The sequence below is a fragment of the Mastigoproctus giganteus genome, chromosome 5 (assembly GCF_048544385.1).
Source record: "Mastigoproctus giganteus isolate SK-2022 chromosome 5, ASM4854438v1, whole genome shotgun sequence".
NCBI classification, from domain to species: domain Eukaryota; kingdom Metazoa; phylum Arthropoda; class Arachnida; order Uropygi; family Thelyphonidae; genus Mastigoproctus; species Mastigoproctus giganteus.
In genome coordinates this window covers 103,130,900-103,155,149 of record NC_143579.1, presented here as the reverse complement: position 1 = coordinate 103,155,149, position 24,250 = coordinate 103,130,900, and the positions used below count along the sequence as shown (strand labels likewise).

Below are 24,250 nucleotides of genomic sequence, written 5' to 3'. Positions count from 1 at the left end.
ACATTAACTGGTACATTTATTACTCGTCCAGTGATCCAATATTGTCCATGTTCATAACATAAACAACGAATTTGCATAAAGGGTAATCGTGGTGATATCAAACGCTCAGTTACAACATCCAGTGGAGGCAAATGAGTAGGATATGTTGGATATATAAATCCATTTGACGTGGCCATAGTTGGTATCCGTCCCTCTTGCAATGAAGTATGATGTGTATTACACGTCATGAAAGTACTTACTTCTTGTAAATGAAATTTATTTTGAAGTAATTCATATGAAGTTGTTGGAAATGGTTTCAAATCTAATTGAATTGAAATTGTAAATGAAATTTATTTTGAAGTAATTCATATGAAGTTGTTGGAAATGGTTTCAAATCTAATTGAAACCATAAACGATCACAAACATTACAACTAAATCCAAATGTGTTTTTGTACACTAGTTTTTCAAACTCACTGTCAACTCGTGTAGACACTATAGGGATGTAATCAGGAATCTCATTATTAGCCATTTCTAATTTCGCTTTATTTCATGCACGATATTCCTTCATTTGTTCTGCTGGAGTTTTAGTTTCCTGATAAGTATCAGGCATAGTAGAACTCTGTTGTTGAATTTCATTATGATTCGGAATAGTTTGAATTTCTAATTTCCTTTTCTTCTGTTCACGATATTCCTTCATTATTTCAACTCGGGTTTTTTTGGGTGCAGTTTGAGGACTCCCAGGCATAATCTTGTTGAATTTCATCTGGATTCACATTTTTGTCTAACTTCCCTTTCTTTCTTTCACGATATTCCTTTGAACACTGGGCTGTAGATTTTGGCACAGTCACTTACATATTAATCATTATGCTGATATAACAGTGTAATGTAGCACATCACTACCCAATTGTACTTGTATCACTGCAACTTGTTGCATCACTGCACTTGTTGTGTACAATTGAATTTTCTTGGGCACATGCATTGTACTTGTTGCATCACTGCACGCAACAAGTACAACACATGTGCATCGGGTTTCGTGACGATTTGTCGGTAACGTAATGCTTTTTTCCAAATAATGCCAGTAAAAACATTTTTAATGTTAAAAAGTCTCTATTGAAAATCATACTTACATTCCAATCCAATGAAACTTGCTTCTTAGGCAGCGAGGCAAAGTGAGTACTATGTATTTCTGCTGCCCGATTTTTTTTCTCTTCTTTATCTCTACAGCCATCGGCTCTTCAGGCTGAACGTTGGGCATCAAGATACATTTCTGCATTGCAGCAGTCATTTTCAAGCCTAAGTACGATCTTAACTTTTGATTCTGCAGGCAGATCCTGTCTTTAAAATAGATGACATCTATTCGTCTAAAGACACGAGTCTCCGTTACTCTGGTGGAGCTGTGACTAGTAGAAATTTTGCGGAAATAATCATTCATTTCCTTATTAGGCTTGTAATCAAAGACCCTATAAAGGGCCTTTGATTACAAAAAGAGGAAATGACACCGCTGCTTTGCTAGTGGATTTATTTCTGTCGGGTTTTTAATTCAACCTTTTTATATTCGAGTGTATGCAGAAGCTTTTTATGCTCAAGGTTGCGTTTTTCTTAGGAAGTGACAGGTATGTTTCCACGAATCAAATTTTTGCAAATTTCACCGAGCGAAGTTATCTGGCTTGGAGTTGAATTCTTCAAAAGCACAGTAGCCTGCCTGGGATGAGCTTCAGAGAGACACTGGATGAAATTAGCAATGTGTTAATCTCCTAGCCACGAAGGGATGCAAATAATTGTGTCCCCTTTGTTTGGTAATGTGCATATGGAGGCATAATCTGTCATCTGTGTTCTGACAGAAGTCAAAAAGCAGATATGAGTGGTAGTTGCATGTCTTAATGAAAATGAGATGCTCTAAACAGAACCATTTATATTTATTTTTTTTACCAAAAGCTGTGTTATTTATTAAAAGTTAATTAATTGAAACACATATGTGCAAGGTGCCTTCGTAGCCAGGTGGGAAGGAGCAGCAGTGTGTAGCACACGCTTCTTGATTAGACCGGGGTTCGAGCCCGTCACCAACAAATACGGAGGATGTGGAAAGGTCAGGGAATGACCACCACATATTCCCGGAGCAATATGGCCTTAGTTGCTAATGCTCCTAAAAAAAAAAAAAAAAAAAACTGAGTAAGCAACCAGTTACTGTGAATTTCATTTTTCTAAATTATCGAAACTGGCTGCACTGACTTCTGCAAAGTGGACACTTTCTTCCGACCCAGTGGTATATTCATTAGAGGTATCTAATTGAATAATTATTATGATCTATGTATTAACTGTCCTGTAGTCTGATTCCTTCACAGACTGAAATCTTTTAAGCTTATTTGCGGAAAATATAGTTAATTTAGTTAATTAATATTTAGATAGTTATAGTAAGTCTTAAAGTACTGTATAATTAAACTAAATTCAAAAATAGCAAAGGCTTAATTTTTTCAGTACTCACCTTGATCAATCTGCAATTGTTATTAGGGTGAATAATAAGAGGTTGGCTAATTTTAGGGTGATTAGTTTTTTAAGTTAAGGGGATAAGTTACGGGTAAATGATAGTTACAGTGGAAATGGGATTAAAATATGTGCAAGGAAGTAGAAGTGCACTTACTCCGCCCTTGGTTGTCATGAAGTTGATTTAAATTAATATTCTAAATTGTGAATAAGCCAATAGTTGTAACAGTGGACTAATAACAATTGCAGATCGATCAAGGTGAGTACTGAAAAAAAAATTAAGCCTTTGCTATTTTTGAATTTAGTTAATTAACGTGCTAATAAATTGAGTAATTTAGTGGCATATAAAGCTTTTATGTGATAATCTCCTCTATTTTTCGTTACTCTCTAGTTCAAGATTAATATCCCACCTGAAAATTCATTTGGGTGGCGAGAATAGTATGGCAGCATGGTTAGTATTGTCTCAGATATCTATGTATAGTCGTATACCAAATCCTGATTTCATAATCGAGTACTGGGAGAAGTATAAGAATGCAGAAGTGAATGTGTTAACTATGCAAAGAATTCTTCAAGTAATAAAGTTTTGTGCAAATCAAGTTTCCACTGACAGACTAAAGGATATTCAAAGTAAGTTAGAAATATTTGTATATCTCTTCCTTTCTCTTCCCTTCCTTTCCCCATTTCATTAAGTTACTCTAGCATTTTGTAACCATTCATATAGGCACATTTCTCTGTTTAGTGGCCTTTAAAGCTTTAATGTGACTTACTTTATTTTTCATTGCTGTTTAGCTCAAGATTAGCATCATACCTAAAAATTCATTTGACTTTTTTTTATTTTCTCTCTCTCTAGACAATAGTAACAATAAATATGTTGTCTTCAAAAGTCCTTAATATTTTAACTAGCTAACATATTACCTAAAATGTGAAGATAAAAATACTGGGGGGGGGGGGGTAGACTAGACTGAAGATTATCATATAACGTACACGGTTTTGAAAATGTATGTTATTTTCATTAAGATAAAAAATGAAGCTATCATCTTAGGATCATTCTACCACTTTGATGTGTCACGTTTCATTTTGAGCCTCATCGGGAGTGAGAGTGACGTGCTTGTTTGTTTATAAAATTTCCCGATTGAGTTGAAAGATATTACGGTTATTGATTTAACTGCAGAAAGCAAAATTTTTTTACTTTTTTTTTTATGCCCTTTAATGCATTTGCACATTTGCGAATGTTAAAGGGCCTAATTAGATTCACCAATGTATTTTGATGACTTTTTTTAATTTGGTTCTTTCAGAAACAGTGCTTGAGCCATAATGTTTTCATTAAAATCAGATAAATCATAAATCTAACAATAAAAAACATCTTTTTATCTACAACTTTTATTTGATTTTTTAATTTTTAGAAGATAAGAGTGCTTTTTTATTAATTTACTAAATATATAAATAATAACTTTTTACTATTTGTTTATTTTATTAATTACAGAAAATCTATGCCACGTGTTGCATTTTAGTTGTTTGCACAAGGCAAGATTTCTCAAACTGAAAAGGTGGAATGCAATGTGCTACCATTAGCAAAACTATGGGTAGGATTTCTGGTCATTGGAAGAGGGTCATTAATATAAAAGAGGAAAAGAGTGGGAGAAAGAACTGTACTATGAGGAATCATCATTAGTGGAGTAGTCAAAAGACAGAGCAGTCAGAGAGAAAACTAAACACCCAGATACTAAAAAGTTGGCAGAGATAGAAGCTTATTTAGAACATGTTTATGCCAAACACAATCAAAATCCTTTGAAATGACAAGAGCAACTGCTTGAGTTTCACCAAACTTTTCCACTGAATTTGTGCATAGATGGATAACATAAATCAGAATATCACCAGTGGATCGACACTAACAAAATTCATACTGGCTATCATTGATGAGAAGGAAGATTTCTAGATAGTTTGAGTTACTGGGTAATTGATTACTTTAGAAACTATATAAGTAGTTATAAATTGGCATCATCAATATGCTTCTAAGCTTCTAAGGGGCTTAGAGGGGAACAGGTATCCTGTGTGTTATCAGACACTCAGCCTAAAACACTGATGGATCCAATATCTCTTTATTACAGAAGATTTAGGAGAAGTCCGGTTGGCCTGCCTCCCTAAAATCCACTCATGCACACCTTCTCGATGGTAAGCCCTGTTACGTCACTTAGGTGGCAACGAACGTGTAGAGTGGTTCTCTTCAAGACGCCTGGTCAGCGTGAAGAGGAAAAGACCAAACCCTCCAGCAATGAGAGCACAACAATACAAATGGCCCTCAGTCCCCAGCAGCTTTCACTCTCCCTCTTACGGCAGCGAGAGGATCAGAGTGGAAGCAGAGGGTGCTAAGAATCTCTGGGTACGACCAGGCTGCCATGCACGGAAATTGAACTTGGCCTGTTATAACGTACGATCACTCATCGGTGAAGACAGGATATTAGAGCTGGAAAAGGAATTAAAAAATGTGAATTGGAATATCATTGGTTTGGCTGAAACAAGAAGAAGAAATGAATCACTTATAAGTTTATCAAGTGGAAATCTGCTGTACACCAATGGAAACAGTGAAAGAAGTGAAGGTGGAGTTGGGTTTCTGGTCCATAAAGATTTTAAAAACAACATTTTGGAATTCAAAAGTACATCACCAAGGGTGTCAAGACTAATACTCAAGATTTCTAAGAGGTACAAGCTAAAGATTATAATGATTTATGCACCAACATCGAGCCATGATGATGAAGAGGTTGAAGAAATGTACACTGAAATTGAGAGCCTTCTAGATGAGCAGAAAACCCACTACACTATTATTATGGGGGACTTCGATGCTAAGGTTGGAAAAAGACAAAACAGCGCAGAAAGAGGAACTATAGGAAATTTTGGAATTGGTGAAAGAAATAAAAGAGGTAAAAGACTTGTGGAATTTGCAGAATCTCAAGGAATGTCAGTAATGAACACTTTTTTCAAGAAAAGGGTGAACAGAAAGTGGACATGGAAGAGTCCAAATGGATTAACAACTAATGAAATCGACTTCATCATCACTAACAGAAGATATATTGTGAATGATGTTACCGTCCTGAATAAGGTAAATGTTGGAAGTGATCACAGAATGGTAAGATGTAGGAAAAGAAAGGAAAAAACTGACTCGAGTAAATAATACAAAGGTCTTTGAAATAACAGAGGAGGAGAAAAAGCAGTATGTACTGGAAATTAAGAACAAGTTTGAGCTTCTGCAGACTGCTCAGGACCAAGATATCGACGAGAAATATTACAACTTTCTGAAAGTGATAAAGCCGAAGAAACCTATAGGGAAACAGAAATCCAAAGAAGAAAAAATTAGTCAAGAAACACTTGTCATGATGAACCAAAGACGAAAAATTAAGAGCAAGAAAAACACTGACAGGGAGAAAATTGAGTATACTGAGTTATGCAAAGCCATTAGAAAGAGACTCAGAGAGGACATACGAAGATTTAACACAAGAAAAGTAGAACAAGCATTAAGGGAAAACAAAGGATTTAAATCAGCAGCCATGAGCAGTAATACAGAAAGACAAATGATACTGAAACTGAAAAATAGCGATGGTGTACTTATAAACAGCAGAGAAGGCATAATTCAAATAGCAGAAGACTACTATAGAGAATTATACAAGGAGCGAGGGAATGATACCAGCAGTGGGGAAGATGGATTGCAAAGTAGCAACACATACGACATACCCGATATTCTTCCTGATGAGGTAGAACATGCATTAAAGAAAATGAAGAATCGGAAAGCCCCAGGGGAAGATGAAGTTACTGTAGAGTTGTTAAAATTGGGAGGAAGAGACATAACACAAAAACTGGCAAGGCTCTTCACAAAGTGCATTAGAAAAGGTGTGATGCCTAAGCAGTGGAATAATGCAATCATAGTTTTGCTGCATAAGAAAGGAGATAAATCAGAAATTGGAAATTATAGACCAATTAGCTTGTTATCCCATATCTACAAGTTGCTCACAAGGGTCATTACTAACAGATTAGAAAGAATACTTGATGAGAATCAACCGAAAGAGCAAGCTGGCTTTAGGACAGGATTCTCAACTATGGATCACCTTCACGTAATATCACAGCTAATGGAGAAAGCAAATGAATATAAAACACCATTATGCCTGGCATTTGTGGATTATGAAAAGGCATTTGACTCCATACAGCATAAGGCAATGTTTCGGGCACTGGAAAGACAAGGCATAGATACTCCATATATTATGATTTTGAAGAAAATATATGAGAGTGCTACATCCTTTATTAGACTAGACAAAGACAGTAGCAAATTTAAAATCGAGAAAGGAGTTCGACAAGGAGACACAATATCTCCAAAGCTGTTTACTGCTGCCCTTGAGGAAGCTTTCAGAAGATTAGACTGGTTGCAGAAAGGAGTCAATGTGAACGGAGAGTACCTAAACCATTTACGATTTTCAGATGACATTGTGGTCATAAGCCACGATCCCAAAGAATTAGAGGAAAATCTTAATCAGTTATGCACAGTTAGTAAGGATTTTGGACTAAAGATGAATATGGCTAAAACAAAAGTAATGATGAACAAGTATGCCACGGAAAGGGAAATAATGATTGAAGGAGCAGTAATTGAAAAGGTGGAGTCATATACTTATCTGGGACAAGTTATTAGATGTAATAATGATAAATGGCTGGAAGTCAAGAGAAGAATAAATTTTGGATGGATAGCATTCAGGAAATATAGTCACATACTGAAGAGCAATATCCCAGTTTGTCTGAAACGTAAAATAATGAATCAATGTATACTCCCCACCATGACTTATGGAAGTGAAACTTGGGCACTCACCAAAAGAATGGAAGAGAAGCTAAGAACTACACAGCGAAGAATGGAACGAATTATATTGGGAATCAGACTGTTAGATAAGAAGAGAAACATATGGATTAGGCAGCAAACTCAAGTAAAGGATATTCTTATCAAAACTAAAGAACTAAAATGGTCTTGGGCAGGACACATAGCTCGAAGACATGATGACAGATGGACTAAGAAAATAACGGAATGGTACCCAAGAGGAGCTAGAAGAAAACCTGGAAGACAAAGGCGGAGATGGATAGATGAAATTCATGAGTTTTTGAGTAGTAAATGGATGGCCAGTGCTCGAAACAGAAGGAACTGGGAAGTTGCTGGAGAGGCCTTCATCCTGCAGTGGATTGAAAATGGCTGATGATGATGATCATCATCATCATCATCAATATATCTCATATTGTGAATACCTTCACAACGAGTTGCCATGGTATTGCACTACCTCGAATAAGTAACGCTTCACCATAGGAGAAGACTATTGTTACTTATTCTCAGCGGATACCACACCCATATGGCACCGTTTCAGAGCTTATTGGCTCCTCATCAGTGGGTGGGCAGGTACCCTGGTGTTGCAATGATGACAACCCAGTTGCAAAGTATAAATCCACAATATGAGAGATGCCTGATCAATTACCACAACGACAGATGGAAGTTTGTTCCAGCAATTAATCACCCGCTGGCTAAAGGCATATTTCTGCACATCTATTCCACAGCTATCTTTCTTCAATTTGAATTTACAGGAACTCCCCAACTTATGTAATACCTGACATAAGCGAATTCAACTTTACGTAAGTTTTTGCTGGCAGTGCAAACTTAAAAAACTCGTGGAAACCTATTTTGCATCCCGTAGGAATAAATAGAGGTATCGTGAAAATATTGTAATGTGAACCCAATAACACTTTTTTTTTTTTTTTTTGTAATTCATTCCAAGTCCTTGGAAATTGAAAATTTCGCTATATTACTAAGCTATTTATCTCTCTACAAAGTCATATTTAAAATGGAAATTGCACTACTCTTTCATCTTTATCATATGTTCCCATTAAAAGAATCAATTTTGAATGCCTTTGTGATATTTTTCTAAAGTACATTTTTGGAGGTCATGACCATAAAACAATTTGCTCTTTCCGATTTATTGGGATTTTCTGTTAGTGCATCTAATTATAAACGGGTAGTAAACTCAATCTTATTGCATTTGCGATAATCCCGATAACTGCAGTTGTGTAGGTTTTTACGCTATTATGGTGAAATGTGTTCCTCTTCACTGAAATCTTCAATCGTATAAAAAACAAAATTTTGAGAAACTTCTCTTCATTCCAATTTACGTATTACAATGATAAAGGGAAAGTGACCAACGAAAAGTGAAAGTTGTGGTAGTGTCGGGAAACGAAACAAAATTCATTTAGAAATGAAAATGATAAATAAGTACGAGGCAGGACAAAGTTTATCATCTATTGCAAGGGAATTAGGTCTCACTGCTTCAAGAGTGAATACTATTTTAAAGGACAGTGCACATAAAAAAGAACGTGTCAAAGGATCAACTCACTTAAGATCAATAGTAATCACAAAACAGCGTTCAGGTACTATATCGAAGATGGAACAGCTGTTAATAATATGGATGGAAAATCAGATTCAGAAGCGAGTGCCCCTGAGTCTAATGACCATTCAAGCAAAAGCAAGAAGTATTTATAAAGATATTAAGGGTAAGTATAGCAAACCCCAACCCAAGTTCGTGGCAAGCAACGGGTGGTTTAATAGGTTCAAGTATCGCGCTAGTTTCCACAATGTTAAAGTATGCGGTGAAGTCGCCTGTGCTGATTCTGCAGCTGCAGAGACATTTTGTGATGTGATGGTAAAAATTATTTATGAAGGTGGCTATTCAATGCAGCAAATTTTTAATGTTGACGAGACTGCTCTGATTTGGAAAAAAATGCAGGATCAAACATACATTGCCAAAGAGGAAAATACAATGCCAGGTTTCAAGGTGTCAAAAGATAGGCCCACGCTCTTACTTGGGGCTAATGCAGCGGAAGATTACAGATTAAAACCACTGTTTGTGCACCATTTTGGAAATCCTCAAGCATTTAAGGGCATCACTACCAGTGCATTTCCAATCGAACCAGAGAGCATGGATAACAATATCTCTCTTTGAGGATTGTTTTAAATGCTGCTTTATTCCCGAGGTTGAAAAATATTGTAAAGACAACGTTTCTTTCAAGATTTTCCTTCTATTAGATAATGCTCCTGGACATCCTGTGCACCTAGATGATTTCATTTTGAATGTGAGAGTCATATTTCTACTGCCAAACAACTTCACTCATCCAACCTATGGATCAGGATGTTATTTCCAATTTAAAAGCATACTATTTATGCATAACATTTGCTCAGGCATTGTCTGTAGTAGACAGTGAGAAAAAGTTTATGTTAAGAGACTTTTGGAAATCTTACAATATTTACCACGCCATCTTAAACATTAATAAGGCCTGGGTGGAAATTACTAAAAGTTGTTTAAATGGTGCATGGAAGAAAATATGCCCACGGCACATAAACGGCTTTGAAGGGTTTGAAAAAAATGAATCATATAAAGAGGTTACAGATAAGATTGTAGGTTGCAGAGCTACTTCAGTTGGAGGTTGATGCCAAAGACATGGAAGAGTTAATAGAGGAAGAGGAGAAGGAATTATCTAACGAAAAACTTATTAACTTGCAGGCAGCAATAGTGAAAGAAGAATATGCTGACGAAACTCGTGATGAACCAAATAAGGAGCCAGAGAAATAGCAGTGGCATTTCGTCAAATTGTATCAGCAATGGCGAGGTTTGAGAAGATGTATCCTGACAGCGAACAATTCTTAAAAGTTAAAATAGTGGGGTGAATTATATGCTTGCTTGCTACAAATAAATTTATTGATGAAAAGAAAACAGCTACTGTCCAGTCATCCATTAATATGTTCTTTCTTAAGGTTGAGTGGCTGACCCCTTCTAAACCTCCACAGCCCTTAACCTCCACAGCAACATACTTATCAGCTGAAGACATCGATTCTGGCAATGATGCTTGAGAGGTAAAACTTACTGGTATTATGCCTATCCCCTCTCTTTTTTTGTAATTTTATAATTTTGAAATTTTTAAAAATTGCATGCTTTTGTAATTTTTCCTGCACATGAGATAAAAAATTGAATAAATACGATAAATAATTCTATTTACATGTTCATTTCTTTTTTGATTCAATGAATTAAGCGAGTACAGTTTTGAGTGCTGCACAAGCATGAGGGAAATTCTGACACTTAAAATCTGACTTGCATAGCATTCCGCGGAACGCAACCCTTACGTAAGTTGGGGAGTTCCTGTATGCCCCCCTCAAGTTCATAATCTCAGCAAGTGGAAGAATTCCATTATAATTCAGCATGCTCAACCCGTTCAAGGCCTTATACACCTCAATCAGATCACCTCGCAGGTGCCTAGTCTCCAGCCACTGCAATTTGCAGAACTTAAGCCTTTCTTGCCAATCTTCTCACCCTTCTCTGTACATGCTGAAGCAACTCTACATCCTTTCTAAAATGAGGCCTCCAGACCTGTAAGCAGTACTCAAGGCATGGTCTGACCATTGCCTTATACAAAGGGATAATCACCTCCCTTTTCCTACTAACAAAATACCTGTATATCATTGACATTACCCCATGATCTGCTCTGGCAGCCTGTCTGCATTGCTCAGAAAACTTCATATCTGACTGCACAATTACTCCCAGATCTTTTTCATTCTCAACCACCCTTAGTGTAGTAACCCACAGTTATTATGTTTCTCTGGGATTACTTCTACCCATGTGCAATACTTTGCATTTGTGAAACTTCAGTTCCCACTTCTAAGCCCATCTGCCGAATTTTCTAGATCCTGTTGCAGCAGCACACTGCCATTACTGTCATTAACAACCCTGCCAACCTTTGTATCATCGGTAAACTTTGACATTAAGCCTGATATACCTTCATCAATATCATCGATAAATATGCAAAACAACATTGGGTCCAACACTGAACCTTGAGGGACTGCACTAATAACATTAGTCCACTAAGAGCAGCATCCAATGATTGCCACTCTCTGTCTTCTCCCAATCAATGACCCTATTATCCATTGTAGCAACTTACCCTTAATACCATACTGCTCCAATTTGTACAGTAGTCTTCCATGCTCAACCGTGTCAAAAGTTTTCCTGAAATTCAAGTATATGATATTATTTTTTGCGTCCAGTTCCTTTGTAACCACATCATAGTATACTTTATCAGAGTCATTAGGCCTATAACATACTCATTCCCTCATTTTTGCTTTCATGATGCTTATATCACACCAAACTGACTCAACATTGTACTGTCCACCAATGTTAACTGGATGCACTGCCTTTAATTTTGTTTTTAATTAACTACATAACCCATCCTCCCTTCCTATCCTTGCTATCCTTCCTTTATACGTTGTACTCCCCAAATTCCAATTCTGCATTCCTTATATCTGTGACACCACATTTTTGATATCCCAACAATACCACCATTGATGTCTTGACCAGCACTTCAAATTTATTTACTATTCTCCTTGCATTGGTGTATGTTCAAGTATATGTGCACATCTGGCAGGTACATGCTTCTGAATATATTGGAAAACTCATAATCTATACAGATGGTTCTAAGTCCATCTCACAGGTACAGCAGCTGTATTTCTTTCATATATAGTAGTATAGGCCCTCCCAAATGAATGCAGCTTAATTACTGCAGAACTATATGCTATTTGAACCTGCATTAATTGAAATATGTCAACACTTCCTACAATAACTTCTTTTGATTCTCTCCATGCTGTCTAAGCATAGAAGCTAAATATCTCTCTCTCTCTCTCTCTCTCTCTCTCTCTCTCTCACACACACACACACACACCCTTTCCTACAGGCAATTTTCACTCTAATCAATGTCAAAGAATCTGTCAGAAAATCGCAGCACAGCCAAGTATGGCAGGCAATGAGAAAGCAGATTAGTGCATCTAAGTCAGCTTCACAAGTGCTACTTAAAGAGGCGACTGTTCCTTACATTATGTGCCAGTAAAGATGAATGGAGTCAGTTATGGAGAAATAAACCTAGAACAAATACCATGAAATAAAACATAACCAATAAATACGAAACCCCCCATAACAGAAGAAATTGTAGGGAAGGAGTAATGCTTGCAAAATTATGAATCTCACACACACACACACAACACACACACACACACGGTCCTTGAAGTCACAGACATTCTCTCAGATATGCCAAGTTGTGTACCTGGGAGTTTAAAACTGATGGAACCGATATTCGGGTGACGCTAAGTCAAGTGGACCTAATTTTGATGAATGGGAGGGAACCAGGTCCCGATGGTATTTCTCCATTTGTTCTCAAATGATGTGCTCCTGAACTTACTCCTGTTCTGCCTTGCCTTTTTTTTTTTACTTTTTTATTCCAAAGGTGTTTTTCCTTCTGTTTGGAAATTTGCTCATATCCAGCCAGTTCCTGAAAAGGGTGACAAATCTCTTCCATCCAGTTATTTATTGTCTGATTGCAGTTACTTCTATTCTTTCTTAAGTAATGGAAAAATCAATTAACCACCAAGTCTTAAAGTATCTGGGAACCTTCCATCTGATCAACGGTCGTCAGTATCGATCCACTGGTGATATTCTGGCTTATGTTACCCATCTATAGCAAATATAATGTATTTGTAAAATAATAAGAGGAGTTTACCTCAATGTAGTACGTAGAACACTTCCATATGATACTCTCCAGAAATTAAAACGAAAAAATCGACAACTTACATTAGAGTAAAATATAAATAATTAAATAATTAAAGACCAATTTAACACAATTCAAATCAATTTAAAACAATTAAAAATCAATTTAACGCAATTAAAAAGAATCTAACGAAAATATTCAAAACGATTTTTCGTTAGTAAATATAACGAATATTTTCCTTAGATTCTTTTTAATTTCATTAAATTGATTTTTAATTGTTTTAAATTGTGTTAAATTGGTTTTTAATTATTTATATTTTACTCTAATGTAAGTTGTCGATTTTTTTCGTTTTAATTTCTGGAGAGCATCATACGGAAGTGTTCTACATACTATATTGAGGTAAACTCCTCTTATTATTTTACAAATATTAATATCAATGTAGAGCGTATTGAGTATTACAGCTCTGATTCATACTATCTAAGACAAATATAATGGAAAAGTTTGGTGAAACACAAGCAGTTGCCCTTGACAAGGCCTTGAATGGGTTGAGCATGCTGAATTCTGATGGGATTCTTCCACTTGTTCAGATTAAGAATCTAAGGGGGCATAAATTCAAATTAAGAAAGGACAGATGTAGAATAGATGTGCGGAAATTTGCCTTTAGCCAGCGGGTGGTTAATTGCTGGAACAAACTTCCATCTGTCGTGTTGGAAGTTGATAGGTTGAATAAATTTAAGGAGGAACTGGACAGGCATTTGGAGGGAATGGTGTGATTTTTTTTTTTTTTTTTTGCTGATGCTGCATAAGCTCATACACTTGCTTTCTTGCATCACATGCCACTACTATTACTACTACATCTAAAAGGCTTTTGATCATGTTTGGCATAAAGGTCTTCTAAATAAGCTTCCATCTTATGGTTTGCCAACTGTTTTTTGTAATTGGATATCCAGTTTTCTCTCTGACTGCTCACTGTGGGTGATGGTAGATGTCTCTTTGTCTTCTAACTTCTACACTAATGCCAGTGTTCCCCAAGATTCAGTACTCTCTCCTGCTCTTTTCCTCTTGTATATTAATGACTTTCTGCTATTGACTGGAAATCCTATCCATAGTTTTGCTGATGACAGCACATTGCTTTCAACCTTCCAATTTGAGAAACCTTGCCCCCTGCTCAAACATCTTCAACTTTTCGATTATTCACTACCAATTCCTTAAATACTGATCTCCAGGTAATTCTCCAGTGGTGCAAAGATAACTTAGTTGATTTCATTCCTTCTAAAACTTACTTCTGTCCTATATCTTGCAAGTAGGATTCTTCTGCTCCTATGCTTATCTTCAATGGCACATCAATTTGTGAGCAAGATCATATACAGCCACTCCCCGGCTTACATAATACTTGACTTACGGAAATTCAACTTTGCGTAAGTTTTTGCCAGCCGGTGCAAACTTAGAAAAATCGTGGAAACATATTTTGCATTCCATAGGAATAAATGGAGGTATTGTAAAAATATCGTAATGTGAACCCAATAACACTTTTTTTTTTTTTTTTTTTTTTTGATAATTTGTTCCAAGACCTCGGAAGTTGAAATTTTCCCCGTATAACTAGGCTATTTATCTTAAACCGAAGCATAGCCTGTGCTTTAATTCGTTTAATTCGGAAAATTTTATTGCAAGAGTTGTAAATACTAAAGGAAACTTTTTATAAATATTAACATCAAATGATTTACATAATTGTTTATAATACTTATTCAACACACCTGATTTATTTTATCGAAAAGAAAATATTTACCTAGCAATACTTCTCATTTGAGCGAATTTTCTTTAACAGTTTTTCATTTTTTTAGTGTGTTTGTGTAAAATTCTTTGCAAGACATTGTGATTGGTTTTCGGCAACAGTTCTCCTTCAACATCCTTATTAAATACTTGCTCATGCATTGCATTTGAGTGAGGAAAAGCAAAAATAAAATATTTTTTTCTGTATTACGTACTTCGTACACATTTAAAATTTTTATCCAAACATCTGTGGTATTTTGGAGGTCTTTTGTCTCAATATTTTTGTGGAATGATTTCAACAGAACATATTCTTCATACAGCAAATCGATATCGATATTGGGAATTTTAAATTAAAAAAAAAAGTTTGTTGCCTGAGCCTTAAGCCATTACAACGAAATAAAAAAGAAGTCAAGTAGAATGTAAAAGGTTACAAAGTAAGCATAATATGAATATTTTGTAACCCCCTTTGTAAATAGGATAGAATGTTGTTTTTTTTTTTTTTTTTGGTGCATTTCAACAACAACTTTAGATAGTTAATCACAGTAATCAAGGTATGCTACTGCAACAAGATTTAGACAAGTTAGACAGATAGGCTGAGATTTGAATATTGACAAATGCAAGGTACTTCATGTGGGGGAGCAATAATCCCAGATTAATGTACCAGCTGTATCATAATGTACCAGAATATGGACATGGACATTTTATGTATGCGCCAAACACTTACATAAATAGACATGTCCACGTGCATGTCTATTTATATACATAAATAGATGCGCTTGCGCATACCAAAATGGACACGAGCACGCACATACGTAAATAATTTTGTCCAGAAAATACCGCCCGTACGTAAATGGCATGTGCACGCGCATACTGAAACGGACATGTGCGTTCACATACCAAAATGGACATGCGCACATGCATACATAAATAGATGTGCGCAATCGCATACGTGAATGGGTGTGCGCATACGTAAATAGACATGTGCATTCTGAAATGGACATGCGCGCCCACGCATACGTAAATATAAATGCGGCATCGAGCACCTACTAAAACAGTTCAATTACCTTCGATGGAGAGCGAAGGAGCAACTACACTACTCGACAAAATTAACAGAACACGCAGACAACCTGGTGTAACTTCATCAGCTTGTGATGAAGTGTGACAAAATTTGGTATTGTGGTGTACCCTAGAATAAAGATGAAATGAGAAGCGAGAAACTTCTTACAGGTAGAAGAGATATTTATAGGAGTTGTATAAGAATTACCAAAAAGGTCACATTACAGAAGTCGATACAAGATGCTCAAAAATATGGTCACATGACATCAGTATGGCAAATGGTCCCCTCCAACGACTAACCACGCCTGACAGTGATGAACCACGCTCGATATAAGGGTGTCTATAAGATTCTGTGGCAACAAATCCCATTCTTCCACCAGTGCAGACCTTAGCTCACCAGAAGTGACAGAATGGTTAGCTGTCGGCGTACAGTATGATGCCCAAGGGCACCCCCAAACATGTTTGATTGGGTTTAAGTCATTTGATCGTGCTGACCACGGCAGTCATTGCATTTCTTCAGTTTCAAGATATTCCTCCACCACTTGAGCTCTGTGGGCGTTGTGGTGCATGAAAAGAAAACTTAGGCCTGCCACACCCCTAAAATGTGGCACATAGGTTTCCAGGATCTGTTCTCGGTTCCTCTGCATAGTTACAGACCCTATGAAAAACATGAAGAGTACAGCCGTTGATCATTATTCCGGCCACACGAAAACACGACCTCCACTGTAATGTCCCTTTCTCTGATGATGGAGGAATGGTGCTGCATTCCTGGTGGTCTCCAGATGAAATTAAAAATATATATAGTTTAATACAAAGTTTTTACAGATTTAATATGGTAAATCTGTAAAAACTGTAAATCTGTAAAATCTGTAAATACATTGACTTATGATAGCTGAAATATGATGCATAAATCTCAGATTTAAAAGTCTAAGTGTCGTTGAAATACTCCATCGATGGTTGTTCCAGATCTTATTTAAATCTTCGGATCATTATTCATGGTTAGACCGCTCTGAGATTTCTCTTTTGTACTTAATGGAGGTGGTTTCGGTGGTTGCATTGCACATATACGTGCTCTATGCTCCTTACAACACTCACTGTTAGTCTTCGGCCTGTTGAATTGTATATATATATATATTTTTTTTTTTTTTTTTTCTGAAATACGGTAGAGAATGACAAAAGAAATATTTTTGTTTTTAAATTTTCAAAATCGGACTGATAGAAGCTGAGATGTAGCGATTTGAAATGTAAACGCAACATGTGTAGGGCGCTTCTGTAGCCAAGTGGGCAGGAGCAGCAGTGCGTAGCACAAGCTTCTTGATTAGACTGGGGTTCGAGCCCGTGATCACGAAATATGGAGGATGCGGAAAGGTCGGGGAATGACCACCGCATATCCCTGGAGCAATGGCGCCTCCGTAGCCAGGTGGGAAGGAGCAGCAGTACATAACACATGCTTCTTGATTAGACTGGGGTTCGATCTCGTCACCACCAAATATAGAGGATGGGGAAAGGTCAGGGAATGACCACCGCATATTCCCGGAGCAATATGGCCTTAGTTGCTAATGCTCCTAAAAACCAAATAACAAACTAACAAAATAACCTGAAGCAATATGGCCTTAGTTGCCAATGCTCTTAAAAACCAAATAACAAACAACAGCAACACATGTGTGCGAGTTACACCATGGGCGCACTGTAGGGGTACTGATTGCATTGTGCGTCGCTGCTGTTACTTCCATGTGAAAGCTGCTTAGTGTGCGCCTAAAGAAGTTTCACTTCAGAACGTCTAGAATCTGATGGAATAGGACCAGGGTATATCTGCCAGGGGCAAAAGTTGACAACGTAAAGCATATATCTTTTAAAATTTAACAAAAAATGTGGTGAAAATTTCAACGTCCGAGGTCTTTGAATGAATATTAAAATAAAAATTACTATTTTTCGTTGGAGGCGAATTTAAAACATGATTAAAAACATGTGCAAGTACGCTAAGGGGGTAAGTGTGCAAGTACCAGGAGCATAGTAAATGAATTTTATAAATTTGAAGTACTGTACATATTAAGTCATTAAATGCGGACATTTTAGGGATATCAGAATAGTAGTATCACTCAGATATAAGGTATGCAGAATTTGAATTTGGGGACTACAATGTGTACAAAAAGAACAAAAAAACTGACATAATAGGGCCACATAACAACTAAATTATATTTCATAAGTACTATGTCTATGCATATGTTCTCTGATCCATTTGCTTGTTGCTGCTGGAAGAAAAACCTGAGAATTCGGAGAGGGGGGGGAGGAGAAATTGATATTCACATCTGAGACGCTACAGAGTGAAAACAGATCACAATAATTACTAGCATCATTCACTGGATCCACTGGATCAAACATGGATCTTTTCTGGCCTGAGTAGAGGATTGTGCTCACACGAACTTACAGAATGAATAAAAACAGGAAGGTGTTGTGCACTTAGTTAAGAAGCATATAAAATGTAAGGCAGTGCATATAGGTGATATGAGTGACCACTGCAATGCACAGTAGATATGATAAGACATAAGCACTGTATAAACAAAAATCAGACTAGGAGCACGTTAAATATTAATCATATTTAATATGGTTAATAATAACAAACAAATGTAGAGAGAAATAAAATTAGCCAGCAAATCAGAATAACTTATAATGGACAATTTTAACATTCCAAATATTGATTGGAACTTTTGAGTTGATCACCAACATACTAGCAAGACGTTTGTGAATTTATTGGATGAATATTTTCTACAGCAACATGTTAGAGAGGCAACAAGAAAATGGAATGCCTTTGATCTGATTATCAGCTCGCCTTCATGCACTAAGAATCTATAAATTAAAAACACAATGATCACAGTTTATTGATGTCGGATTTACATTAAGATGTAATTATCATAAAGGGAAAGGATGCTTTGCATTCGTAAAGGTGATACAACAACAATTTTGAATGGAAAGCAATTAGGCATGTAATCAGGGAACCAACTACTAGGCATTTTATACTTAGATCTAAATGCACATGAAATAAGGAGACCAGTGGCTGATAAACAAAATGCATGGCATGCATATGAATTATCGGGTGATATGGAAGCATACAATAGATATAAACTGATTTGAAATCAATCATAAAGTACGTTAGGTAAGCCAAGGCGCATTACGAGGAATCTCTGGCGAAAGATGGAAATAAAAACATCAAAGACTCCTTTACTTAAGAACCAGAAGGAAAGGGATGAGCAAACTGGTCCACTTGTTATCGATGCTTTAACAATTGATGATCCTACTTACATTGCTGACGAACTGAACAGGTATTTTGCATCCATATTCACATGACAGGAATTCTTTACGAAAGCTAGTACAAGCAATTTTTCAAGTTCTAATAGGAAGCTAAATGATTTTATAATAACTGAAAGGAAAGTGAAAGCTAAATTGTTGAAAGTAAATATAAAAGATGTATTGGGACGGATGAAATTTATCCAATTATATTAAGGGTTGCGAAAAGAGTATAAGCAAACCTGTATCCATAATCATTAGAGTATGTTTGGATTTGGCTGAGGTTCATAAGGACTAGAGATGTGGTATATTCCCCAACTAGCTAAAGGGGAATAAAAGAGTGACAGAATTAATTACTCAAAAATATTGGTACAAATGTTTAGGGGAGGATAGGTAACATCTAAAGGAATGTGAATCGCATAAGAACCCATAACCAGAAACGTCACTGTAAGTCAGTAGACGGCGCTGTTCATCAGTTCACGAGAGGGAAAATTTCTGGTTTACTCATTCAAGCAGTAGTCGCCGCACGAAGAGCATGACGGGGCGCCTGCCCATTATGGAAGGTGTGTTCGTGACCATTCGAACAGGAGTTTTGGGCATTGGTGGATTGGCCGTGGTGGACCCGTTGCCTGGCCCCCACGCTCACCTGATTTATCGAGCCTTGATTTCTTTCTGTGGTGGTCCTCAAATCTATCGTGTATGAATCGTCTGTGGAGACGGAAATGGATCTCGTGGTGAGACTCGTCTGCGCTGCTGCTGCTACTGTCAAAGAAACTCCTGGTGTGTCTGACTATTTCCACCAATCCATGCTGCATCAGTGTCACGCATGCATCGCGAGTCATGGTGGAACCTTCGAGCATCTGTTGTAACTTCACGAAATGCATTCATCTCGTAGTCCATTGTTAATATTATGTCAAATAAATGTTTGCCACTAATTACTGTCTTGTGTCATTTCTGCTTCTTGTGCCTCTGCTACTACTTTCCCATGACATTTCCGGTTATGGGTTCCTATGCGATTCACATTTCTTTAGATGTTACCTACCTCCCCTAAACGTTTGTACCAATATTTTTGAGACACCCTGTATATACTTAGTGGGACTGATTTTTATGATAGAAAAAATACAGAAAGTAATGTAGTTCATTTGAACTTGATTCAAATTTGGAATACTAATACACGTAAATGTGTAAGGATGCCACATTATCTGTTGCACCTTGAACATTTCTTCTGCCTCTTATGATGGCCATTTTTCACCAATGGGGGAAAGAATGTTCTATCTTCCTGCAAACAAATGGATCGGACTGTTCATCAGAACAGTTGTTCTATCCATTTGTTTGTGGTCTGGGTTTGCTTCCTATCAATGACTAGAGGAATTTCTAAAGTTCTCTTTAATTAAGGCTGTATCCAACTGAAGTTATCCAATCTCGGGAATTGGGAATAGGCCCCCCCATCCCCCTAAGCTATTCTGTTTTTCAGCCCACACAGCATGCAGATCAGCCCATTAACATATACTTGTAAACATAATACGTGATGGTGCAATATATTCTAAGTTGTTGATGATCCTAAAACCCACTGACAACTCTATCACAGCAATAACCTTGTTCTTAGTCATCCCTAGGTTCCTTTCTCTTTTAGATGAATGGTAACTCCTTATTATAGTTAAGATGCTCATTGACCTTTTCACATCTGCCTTGTTCTGGGGATCACTGTAGATGGAGGATTCTGCTTCCTTGACCTTAAAGCAGCCCTAACAATATGCTATCTCTAGTTCCTGCACCCTATCAGATTTCATAAGCCCTGACCACATGCTTTCCAAGAAATCAACGAGGCTCTCATAACAGTTGCTACCAACCACACCTATAGAAAGCACATCCTTTGGCTCACAGACCACTCGATTGTGCATCATAAAGAGACACACTAGCTACATCCACCTCTATTGATTGCCTAACCCAATGCAGGACAATTCAGTGTGCAACATCCAACACTTATGACACTGATGTTTCAACAAGCGGTTTTTGTCCCAGTCTTGATATAGGGATACATCATGAATGGTAATAATCATAAATCTTAACCACTATGCAGACTTGATTCAACTCAGTGAGTCATCACAGACAGCATGACTGACCTTTCAACTTTCCTGAAAACTGTTTTAATTTCTATTTTATATCCTATAAGGATATAAAATAGAATAATCTGCATTACCTATTTGTAATGCCATGGCCATGTGGCCTTGAAGAGGATTGTCTTACCATTCAGTTTAAGTGTAAAGTTGAGCAATTTACAGTATTCTCTCTCACTCATTTTTTTTCCTCCACATGATAGCTCTTTTCTCCAGGCTATTTGCTTCTCCTGGCATTAGAACAGTCCTTCTATCTGTTAGAAAGGGGACTTCTACAACCAGAGAAATATCCTTGAAAGAGAACAGCAGAAAACCATAGTCCCAACTAACTAGTAGGCTACCACTAGAAACAGTCCCACACAGCCAGTGACATCACCAAACCCAGACATTCCTTCAAGGATTGCTATGAGACAGATGGCCAACCATGTTTATGAATGCAACCAAAGTAATTAAAGGTTTTGGTGTAAAGTGACTTCATGTAAGTAGGAATGTAATGGCAATTTAATCTTAATAGTAAGTTTTAGTTCATTTGTATTGAATTTTGTTCTGCGAAGAAATCAAGATCTTATATTGTGGCATATGGAGAAGTACCAAGGTGTATGATATCAATTTATTTCACTTATAACCTTAATAAAATAATAGAATTTTATTTTAATTTTGTGCAGTGAAGAGTCCAGTTCTCTATGTTAATATAACCTTTTTCTTAAGTCTTGCTTTTAATTTGTAATGTTTATTTTTAATACTAATTTTTAATACTTTCTTAAGTCTTGCTTTTAATTTGTAATGTTTATTTTTAATACTATAGTGCTTTATGTTCCTTTTGACTTACTTGATGGGATTTCAACAAAGTTAATGCCCACTTATTTGTTTTATTATTATTATTATTTTTTATTTATTTATTTTTTTTTTCAGTTTGATAATAAAAGTGAATAGAATTTCTAAGGATTGGTCTGATAATTGGTATGACATTATTACATGTCATTGATGAAATTACATATAATTATTTTTTTAAATATTGTTATGATGATTGAACATATATTTTAACAGGGTAGCTTAAAATGGTCTCTGCTGGCAAAATGTTTTTTTTATTATTTTTTTTAAGTGGTGGAAAAAATCATATATGGCTATGTTAACAGTATCTAATAATGAGTGAGGTGTTTTGTATCATAACCTGCTTACTAAAATCTATTGCTTCTGGATTCAGATTTTGAATGTTTTATTTGGATCACAATGAGTTATTGTATAATTTGATTGGATACTATGATGTGGTTACAAAGGAACTGGATGCAAAAAATAATTTCGATATCATATATGTGGGTTTCAGGAAAGCTTTTGACACTGTTGCGCATGGAAGTCTACTGTACAAATTGGAGCAGAATGGTATTAAGGATAAGCTGCTACAATGGATAAAAGGGTGGTTGAGTGGGAGAAGACAGAGTGGTAATCAGTGGATGCTACTCTTCGTGGACTAATGTTATTAGTGGAGTCCCACAGGGTTCGTTGTTGGGTGTGTCGTTTTTATATTTATCAATGATATTGATGAAGGTATATCAGGCATAGTGTCAAAGTTTGCAGATGATACAAAGGTTGGCAGGGTTGTTAATGACAGTGTGCTACTGCAACAGGATCTAGAAAATTTGGGCAGATGGCTAAGAAATAGCAACTGGAATTTAACATTGAGAAATGCAAAGTACTGCATATGGGTAGAAGTAATCCCAGAAGAACATACCAACTGTGTGGTATTATGCTTAAGGTGGTAGAAAATGAAAAAGACCTGGGAGTAATTGTGCAGTCAGATATGAAGTTTTCTGAGCAAAGCAATGAAGACAGGCTGCTAGAGCAGATCATGGGGTTTTGTCAATGATATACAGGTATTTTGCTAGCAGGGAAAAGGGGGTGATTATCCATTTGTATAAGGCAATGGTCAGGCCACACCTTGAGTACTGTGCACAGGTCTGGAGGTTTTATTTTAGGAAGGACGTAGATTTACTTGAACATATACAGAGAAGGGCAACAAGATTGGTGAGGAGAACGAAGGGGTCCTCTTACCAAGAGAGGCTTAAGTTCTGCAAATTGCAGTGACTGGAGACTAGGCACCCGCGAGGTGATCTGATTGAGGTGTATAAGGCCTTGAATGGGTTGAGCGCGCTGAATTCTAATGGGATGCTTCCATTGCTCAGATTACAAACCTAAGCGGGCATAAATTCAGATTGAGGAAATACATTTGTGGAATAGATGTGCAGAAATTTGCCTTTAGCCAGCAGGTGGTTAATTGCTGGAACAAATTTCCATCTATCGTTGTAGAAGTTAATAGCTTAAATAAATTCAAGGAGGAACTGCACAAACTTTTAGAGGGAATGGTTGTCTGAAATTTTTTTTTTTTTTTGGCTAATGCTACATACATAAGCTCATACTCTTGCTTTCTTGCATCACATGCCTCTATTACTATTTATATTATTTTTTTCTCAAGAGAGTGCATTTTTGTTGCTTTATTATAGAAATTTTTTATTTTATTGTAGGTGATTTAGAATTCCAGTTACAGCATTTTAGTTGTCTGCCAAAACTAATACCTGCAACATTAGAAGCTTTATGCAAAGTGTACAAGGCACAACATATAAATGACTCAATTGCACAGAAGTTCATAATGTCATTCTGCAAAAGACTGTATCAGGTAATTAAAAAAAATTTGCCTCTGTAATTATACATATACTGGTCAAACATTAGAAACTGTTGCCAGTAGCATGCATTATATGAAAAAAATAAAAAATAAATAAATATATATATATATATATATAGAATATCATTAGAAAAAGTAAATCAATCCAATAATAAGAATACCATCAAGGACTTAAGAAAACGCAAAAAAAAAAAAAAAAAAAAAAATTATTATTATCGCTTTTTACCGACAATCTAGATGACTTCAACTGGGGCCAACCACCCAGAATGAAGGCAAAAAACGACAAGAAGTTCTC

At 36.4% G+C, this 24,250-nt stretch overlaps 1 protein-coding gene across 1 annotated transcript in view; it reads left to right on the top strand.

Annotated features, from left to right (window-relative positions):
• The window catches only part of LOC150085599 (condensin-2 complex subunit D3-like), a 154,505-nt gene that overhangs the window by 76,003 nt on the left and 54,252 nt on the right, over window positions 1-24,250 (top strand). The window contains exons 3-4 of the mRNA XM_090374612.1: window positions 2,852-3,087; window positions 23,798-23,949. Coding sequence (XP_090230738.1) covers window positions 2,852-3,087; window positions 23,798-23,949 — 388 coding nt within the window. The remainder of the gene's footprint in view (window positions 1-2,851; window positions 3,088-23,797; window positions 23,950-24,250) is intronic.